General features: G+C 66.0%; 2 protein-coding genes across 2 annotated transcripts; one reads left to right on the top strand and one right to left on the bottom strand.

The window, feature by feature from the left end:
- Positions 1-278: 278 nt before the first annotated feature.
- MNEG_6804 (glutamate dehydrogenase (NAD(P)+)) lies at positions 279-2,748 on the bottom strand (the record flags this gene model as incomplete). Its single annotated transcript, XM_014044725.1, has 7 exons — positions 279-455; positions 867-905; positions 1,116-1,181; positions 1,586-1,718; positions 1,962-2,070; positions 2,353-2,449; positions 2,647-2,748. The coding sequence occupies 7 exons, from the start codon at positions 2,746-2,748 to the stop codon at positions 279-281; spliced, it is 723 nt and encodes a 240-aa protein (XP_013900179.1).
- A 939-nt stretch (positions 2,749-3,687) lies between these two features.
- On the top strand, positions 3,688-7,806 carry MNEG_6803 (hypothetical protein; the record flags this gene model as incomplete). Its single annotated transcript, XM_014044724.1, has 8 exons — positions 3,688-3,879; positions 4,002-4,212; positions 4,555-4,765; positions 4,956-5,088; positions 5,878-6,202; positions 6,491-6,764; positions 7,108-7,366; positions 7,792-7,806. The coding sequence occupies 8 exons, from the start codon at positions 3,688-3,690 to the stop codon at positions 7,804-7,806; spliced, it is 1,620 nt and encodes a 539-aa protein (XP_013900178.1).
- Positions 7,807-8,372: the final 566 nt, after the last annotated feature.

The following is an 8,372-nucleotide window of genomic DNA, read 5'->3' as shown; positions in this document are numbered from 1 at the left end:
GATGGGGGACGTGATCGCGGGCCCGTGGCGGGCTCAGTGTGGGGCAGTAGCTTTGGGGAGGGGGGGGCGACCGTGAGCGGCTGGGGCCAGGGGCAACCCGAGCCCGCGACCCGCCGCGCCCGGAGCCCGGCGCCCCGCGCCGAGCGCACGTGGCGGCATGCGGGGCCGGGCGGCGGTCAAGGCCCTTGCCTGCTGGCGCACCTCGGCAGCAGCGAATCCACCCTCCTCTCCCCACACACCCGTACACTCTTAAAAGCAACGCCTGCCCCACCCAGGGTTCAGGGTCGACATCGAGCCCTAAACCCGCCGGGATCCCGCCCCACCCCAAGCCGCGCCTGCATGTGCTTGAGCAGCTCCCGCGTGGCGAACACCGCGCCCCGCCCCGTCGCCGCGTCGCGCCCCAGGCTGCCGTGGAGGTGCACCGGCTTGCCAGTGACCACGCCGGGGCTGAAGCCCTGGGGGTGTTTTCGAGGGTGGAGGGGGTCGAAGGCAGCAGAGCCGGAGGCATTTAGTCGCGGGCTTTCCACGGACGGGGGGCGAGGGCGTACTTTTCATCCAGCGGGCGGGGGCCGGGGCGGTGGGGGGGGAGCGGAGGCTATTGGCTGTGTGGGTCTCAAGGATCAGGGGAATCCGGGGCAACGCAAGGGGAGGGGGTGAGGGCAGGTCCACGCCGTCTCTTTGAATTTGGAATTCAATTCATCTGGCTCATCGGAGTGTGTGACGAGTTTGCCCCTAATTCCCATCATGAGGGGAGCAAAAAACCCATGATCTGTCAAAGCTGAGAATGCCCTCCTGGATCCAGGGGCTGTTGTGAGATCCCCGTGATCTCACCCCCACCAGATCCCAACCCCCGCCTTCTACCCCACCTTGTACTTGCTGTACTCATCAAAGACCCACGACATGATCTGAGGGGCGGGGAGGGCATTACATGAGGCAGAGGGCGGAGATCACATGCACGCGCAAGCCTCGGGCGCCGGCGGGGCCTGGCATGCGCGGGGCTCCGTTCAGCACCGGCGATGTCGGCCACCCCCTCCCCGGCCCATGCATGTCATGCCCTCCCACAAGTAGTAAGGGCATGAGCCGCGTGAGGCTGTCTGCCCCCCCCACCCCCCCACCCGTGAGTCAGTGTTCATGTCGGGCGCAGGGATGTCCTCGCTGGGGCCAATGATCTCCTTGATGGCCTGGGGTTGTGTGTGTGAGTGTGTGTGTGTGCGTGTGTGTGTGTGTGTGTGTGTGTGTGTGTGTGTGTGTGTGTGCGCGCACGCGTGTGTGTGTGTGTGTGTGTTTGTCGTTGAGAACCAGCGAGTGAACGACACTCACACCCACCACCCACCCACACATCACACAACAACCCAACTTGGGCCCCAACACACCAAAAGACGCATCCCATCAGCCTGAGCGGCCCCCCAATCAGGCGATCATGCAACTTCAAATTGTAAATACATCCCGACTGTGATCCTGACCCGGCGCCCCCCCCCCCTCGCATTGTTGACATCAGGTGTAAACCCAACCCAAATCCTGAACCATCGGACCCCCATTCGTATCACATATACCCTAGCCCCGACTTTGATCCGATGCCCCCCACCTGCACCAGCTTCCGCGTCAGCTTCTCCAGCTCCCTCTCGCTCAGCTTCTTGGGGTCAACAGTGACGCCCCCCTTGGCGCCGCCAAAGGGGATGTCCATCACCGCCGTCTTCCACGTCATGAGCGACGCCAGGCTGAGGGTTTATCGGTGGCAGGGAGGGCATGCATAAATATCCGACAAACCACCTTGCTCACACCCAGGCATGGGCGCGCCAAGCGCTCTTGCCACGACCCCTCCCACCAAGCCGACACCCCCATGATATTGAAAACACGCACTTCAGATGCACCCAGACATGCCTCTCCCCGTGGACCGCCTTCCAAACGCTCTCAAACTTTGAAATAGTCCAAGGGCACATGATGACAGCTCAGATCATCACCTGCGCACGTCGTCGAGATCGACGGCCGGGTGGTAGCGCAGGCCGCCCTTGAAGGGCCCGCGGCTGTTGTTGTGCTGCACGCGGTACGCGTTGTACACCTCGATCTCCCCTGCGGCAGAGATGGAGAATAGTGAGATTTGTGACCACTAGTGGCCGGCAACGTGGGGTTTCTGGGGCGGCGAGCGGCGCGCGGCTCGCCGCTGTGATACGCTCGTGGCGGGTTGGCTGCGCTGGGGGCCGCTGCCGCCCGTGGGCCGCGCCCCGCTGCGTTCGGCGCAGCGCGTCGAGCACAGGCTGACAGGCGGCATCGTGGTGTGGCGGGCTGCCGCCGTTGATTTTGTATTGAGTTTGGGGGTCCCAAGGCGGCAGCCGAGGCAGCGGCCGCACCCACCGTTGTCCTTTTGCACGACGAGCTCGACCACCATCTCCCGATTGGGGGTCAGCAGCAGCTTCTGCAGCCGCTCCGGGTACTCCAGCTGGTCGAGCGCCTGCAGCATGCATGGGATTCGCATGCGCATGCGGCATGGTCAGGGGGCGGCCGGCGCTAGGGCTCCGGCCCGCCACCAGGGACACGTGCGCGCCTGACCTGGCGCGTCCGCGCGGAGCGCCCGCTGCCGCGGCGCGGCGTGCCGGGTGTCGGGCATGCGCATAGGTCAAGCATTGCCTCACGATCAATTGATCGCACCTCGCGTAGGAAGGTGTTGGTGTTCTCAGCGTGCGAGCTGGCCGCTCGTGAGCCAGCTGCTGACGCGCCCAGGCCCTGTATAAGCCTAGAGCCTGCGGCCATCCATCCTCCATTGCTGAGCACGCCACGTAAGGCGTTCGCCAGCATGGTGCCTCGGATCACTGTTTTGATCTGGACTACCGTGTGGTTTGCAGCCCACCCTATGGAACAGCAGACTTGTGGTCCAAAACACAGCAACTATGGCGGATTATCACGACATCAGCGTGCCCAAATGTGCCGGTTTCCGACACCAAAGAATCCAGGGCGCTCGGCTGGACGGCGAGAGCGTGATGGGTCATGGGCAAGGGGGAAGGGAAGCGCGTGACATGGTCCAAGTCACGACCGCATCATGCTGCATGATGGATTAGCTGTCAGACTATTTAATCTGTCATATCGGGGAGCTTGTAGCCGGTTGCTGCAAGCTCACCCTGCAGGGGTGTGCGGTACAAGGGCTGACAGCACATGCGCAGCATCCCACCCAACCATGCTGGGGCAAACACGTGCCGCAGCGCCCACGGCTTTGATGCATCGAGACCGGGCGCGGGTGCAGGCGCCTGCTGCTCAGCTGCTGCATCATGCCTGAGAATGATGTACTGTATCATCCCATTGCGGCATGAATTCTGTGTGGCTGACTGGCCAGCCAGCAAACTCGTATGATGATGATGCATTCGGCGGCTGCTGCGAGCTCCTGCGGTCTCTGTTTCTTTTTAGTTTGTCATGAGGCATGGCAACTTACACCTCGTTGCCCATGCAGTACCACAGTACTAAGAGTTGACTCATGGCATGAGTTCAAACGACGGAGTGACAGGCCTTCAAGCAACCATCACTGAGACGATGAGTCAAAAATCATTCATTCATGTGCATATGCCTTTCGACTCAGGCTGCTGGCGGGGCCTCGCTGCAGTTATGAGATCTACGAGATCGCCCGACTCGACTCGTGCGCCGTGCTGCTAGGTGGCACTGATGTACGAACCACGTCATATTATGCAGCTTGAAAGCATAATGGCGGAACTTCAGGCGCAGGCCGAAGCCAGTGCTGGTTTTGAGACGACAACAGTCGCAGCAGTTGCGACAGGGCCGGCGTTGTTTGCAGCAGCGGACGCCATGCTGCAGGAGCAGGAGCTAAACGACATCCTTGCTCCCTACGAGCGCGATGCCGCCATCCTGCTTGATATCTTGCTGCAAGACCCAACGGTGAGGGAGGGGGTCGCTGCACCCCTGCTCTACCACCAGTAACCATCCCCTCGATCGAGGCCCCTGTGAGCGCAGCCCGGCGCCCTCTCAACCCCGCCCGCCCTGTCGATGTCAAAATGCAGGCGCTCGCCTCCCTGAAGGTAATCACGTCCGGCGGCAACATTGGTGGGACGGCGCAGGGCCAGACGTGGCTCTCGCGCCTGAGGCGGACGCTTGCCGACGCGCGCTGCAACCGAGGCTACGCCGGCATGTGTGATGCCGTGCTCCGGGAGCGCGTCGGGCGCTCCTTTGCCATGCATGGCGCCCAGCATGCGCCCGGCGGCCTCGAGGAAGGTGGGCAGGGCAACGTGCGTATGGCATGGGTGGACCCGTCGGCTCGCAGGGTTCGGGCTTTGCATGGCAGATCTGCATGAATGCCCCTTTATAGGGGCATGCATGCAGGCAGGCACACACGCAGCTATGCAGCCCCTGGTTACTCTTGCACGAGCTCTGCTTTGCATGCGCATGTGCATGTGCATGTGCATGCCCATGGCCATGCGCATGCGCATGCCAATGCACGCAGGGCCTGAGCCCGCCAGGATGACCCCCCACCGCGCAAACATGCAGTCGCCATGCCCCTTCCACTTGACCCCGCCTTGACCCCATGCAGCACCCCGCCCCTACCCTCTCCTCCAGCCCACAACGCCTGCCTGCTGACCGTTCTGGTCTGGGCGGGCCGCCACGACCTGGCTCATGCGATCTTTGGGTCCGACGCCGGCGCAACACTGGCACGGCGCTTCGAGGCGGCGTCGGCGCCGCGGGGCGCGCGGCGGGCCCCGAGCGGCGCGCTGGCGCTGTTGGGTGCTGAGGCGCAGGACGCGCCCCAACAGCTGATGCAGGGCGGCTGGTGAGCGCCGGTGTTTGCGCCTGGCTCGTGCACACTGCGCACATCCACACGCCTGTGGGGTCGCTTGGTGTCAATGCCTTCGGATGCGCAACAACGAGCAGCACGACCGGGGCTGTCGACGCGTCGACATGCAGTGCGCCGCCGCACACCAGGCCTGGCCCTTCTCGCCTGACAACCTGACGCCCCACAGGTACGATGAAGACTGGTGGAGGGCAGACGGCGCTGACCTCGGCGGCAGCGAGCCGGCCCTAGCGCCCCTGCATGCGCCCCTGGCCGCGCCTGCGCACAATGCGCTGCTTTCCCAGGGCTCCGGTGGCGCCGCTGTCGCTAGGGGCGGCAAAGGGGACGACGCCTCTGCAGAGCTCGCGCGCCGCCGCGCGGCGGCGGCGCGGCGACTGGACGAGGAGTGGGGCAGCGGCTGCCTGCCTGCCGATACCGGCCTAGCACCGACAGCGCTGCGGGCTATCAATCCCAGTGCCCCGCCCTCTGCCGCCGCTGCCGCCGCCGCCCCAGCGCCACGTCCACCGAGCTGCGCGGCGCCGGGGTTGCACCCTCCATCACCCGCGCTGCGGCCGTCCAGCCCGGCAGAGCCGGGCTTGGCGCGCGCTCTGCCGCAGTCGCCGCAGCTCGAGGCTTCGGCACAGCGCCCCCTGCTCAGAGCCTGCAGCAGCCCCATCAAACAGCCAACTCCAAGCGGCGACGCGAAGGCCTGGCTCCCGATCGCCGCCGCCGGCGAGGGCAGGCCCCTGCTGCCGCACAGCGGCGCCGGCGGCGGGCCGCCGCCCAAGGAGGCCAGCCCGCCCGCTGCCACGACCGCCGAGGCGGCGCGTCAGTTTGCAGAGAGCCCGGATGACACAGAGAGGGCCGTCGCGGCGCTGCTGGCGTGCCCCACCGCCGCCCCCGGCGGCCGGCCCCCGCGGCGTCCCCCACGCCCGCCGCGGGCACCGACGCCGCCCTCCCCGCTGCTGCTGGCGCCTGGCGGGGACGGCGTCGGCGGAGTCGGAGGCGCAGGCGGCGCCGCGGCGACGCCAGAAGCCGCGGACACCCCCGTGCCGCCGGAGCCCCAGCCACACCAGCAGGGGTCGCTGCTTCTCCCGCCCCCGTCCCCGCAGCTGGAGCAGCAGCAGCTGGCGCAGCCGCAGCAGCAGCCGAATGAGCGAGACGCGTCGCCCGCGCCTTCGCAGCCTGCCGAGCTTTTCCTCACGACCGGAGGCGCCGGCCAGCCCGCGAACCTCAAGGGGCCGAACCCCTCCCTCGCTCCTGACTTCCAGCCGCGCCCCGCCGCGCCTGGGCCCGGCCCCTCGCCGGGGTCTGCAGCCCGCTGGGCGTCGCAGCGGCCGGAGGGCGCGCTGCGCGCGCTGCACGTGGCCGCGAGGCGCGACCCGGACGCGGCGGCGGCGATGATGACGGGGGAGACTCTGGACGCCTGCCTGGCAGGTGGGTGGAGGGCGGATGTGGGGTGGATGGAGGGTTGCGTGAGGGTGTATTGAGGGCGGATAGAGGGTGGATGCAGGCAGCTTGTGGTTTAGGAGACGGGGGGTTGGTCGAGCCGCAGGGCTGCGCGAGCGCGTGGGGTGGTTCAAGCGCGGGTTGGTTTGGCGGGTCAGTCTGCCGCAGCGACGCGCGGCGCACCCGAGGCGCCCCGCCCCATCTCAGCGCTTACATGCATACACGTCTCAATAACACACACCACAAACACTGTTCATATCGTGGGATTTGTTGCAGTGATGGAACTCGAGCTGAGGACAATTTCCCTCATCCCCGGCCGCCGCGAGGCCATTGCCTCCCTCAGCCCCGCCGCCGCCGCGGCGCGCGCGGCCGACGCCGCCAGCCACCCGGCGTGCCCCTCCCACGGCACGGTCACCCTCCTCCTCGGCCATGCGCTGGCGCGGGGCGCTCTGCCGGACGGCGACTGCGGCGGCCCCGGCGGCTCTGACGGAGCAGCGCTGGCCGCCATGCGGCTCAGGCGTGAGCGGTTTCTGGACGCGCTGCATCGCTGGTGGGCAACCTGCTGGGCGACATGGGGCATTTTGGGTGCCGCATTGGGCGAAGGGCGGCCGCTTTGCGGTCGTGTCAGGCCGGCCATGCGAGCTCGCAAGGCATGCGGCAGTACTGCTGTCTAGACCAGGGGGCCGCGTTGACCAGGGGACCGCAGGAGGAGCGGCCTAGGTCTGATCGGGCTGACACTGGGTTCAATAGAGGCCCCTGCTTTCAAGATAATGGGGAGAGCACGCGCCCTTGCGCCCGCAACTGCACCTTTCCCCACCTCACCCTCCGCCGCTCCTTTCTCCTGCCGCCACGCGCTGCAAACGCGGCACCCCCTACCACCCAACGATTGCCAGGTGGCTGGCCTGGTGGGTTGATGCTGACGAGGCGGCCGAGTGGGAGAGAGAGATGCAGGCCTTCATGGCCCAGGCCGCCGCCGCGGCTGCGGGCACAGGCGCGGCGGGAGCGGCGGTGGCGGCAGACCCCTCTCTGGCGCGCCGCTCAGAGCGCGAGGCGGCTGCGTTTGCAGAGATGCGCGCGTGGCAGCGGGAGCTGCAGGCGCGCGCGGCGCCGCGCGCGCTGCTGCGGCTGGCGCACTTCCACGCGCCCGGCCGGGTGGGGCTCGCGGCGGCGTTCGCGCGGTCAGATTTGGGGAGGCGGCTGGTGGCGGCGCGGGCGGAGCTTTTGGGGGGCCTCGGGCCGGGGGCGCGCTGCCGCTATCTCAATGCTCTCGTCAGGTGGGGGCGCGGGGGTGCTCTTGCTGCTGCGCGTTGGCGTGCTCGTGTCTGAATGTGTGCTCGTGCCAGCGTGTGCATATGTGTATGTATGTGTGAAGGTTAATGTGAGAGAGTGTGTGTGTTCGTGTGTGTGTGTTCCTGTGTGCATGTGAATGCGTGTGTGTATGTGTATGTGCGAGCGTGCACATCTGAAAGGGGGTTGACGCGCCATCGTCCTGGGCAGAGCGCCGCAAGCAAGATTACTTCCATGCTGACTGCTGGCATGCCTGTGGCCCCGATCCCTCCCTTCTGCCCTCTATCCAGCCATTAACCCTCTGAGCCCCGACCGTGGCCGTGGCCACGGGCCGAAACTTTGCCAAGCTGCTGTGGGCAGCACACAGCACCAAATTCCATTCTGCAAGCTGCAGTAGGTGCCCCTTCATCTCCAGATTGCGGGCGGGGGCCGCCGGGGGGCGCAACCCGCAACTAGCAGGATAGAAACCGGATGGACCATAGCCTGGTTGGGTTTCTAATTCCCAAAAGCCCCTTGCAGCACCGCGCGAGACCGCAAAAACACTTCCGCCCGCGTCCAATCAGGTCAATACACCAGCACTGGCGCCCATGCGATAGCCACGCCCCATAAGATGCGAAAATGCAAAGTTCGGGGGAGCACCGCGTAGATCGTGTGCTCCAGCGGTGCGCAAGCGTATATGCGTGCTCAATCACACATATGTGACTTTATCGTTGCTCGATTTGAGTGGCCGCGGTGGATGCAGCCGACCCCAGCCGCAAATCCTGCAGTTGATGCAGACCGCAAAAACAGTCTTGCTGCACCTCAATCCATGCCATCATGCATGGGTTTATGATGCCTCTTCTGCGCTTATATGTTCGGAAACCCTCAAAAC

This window comes from Monoraphidium neglectum, assembly GCF_000611645.1.
Source record: "Monoraphidium neglectum strain SAG 48.87 unplaced genomic scaffold scaffold01143, whole genome shotgun sequence".
Taxonomy (NCBI): Eukaryota; Viridiplantae; Chlorophyta; class Chlorophyceae; order Sphaeropleales; family Selenastraceae; genus Monoraphidium; species Monoraphidium neglectum.
The sequence above is the reverse complement of the archived record's forward strand: the minus strand, read 5'-3'. Positions and strand labels throughout refer to the sequence as shown.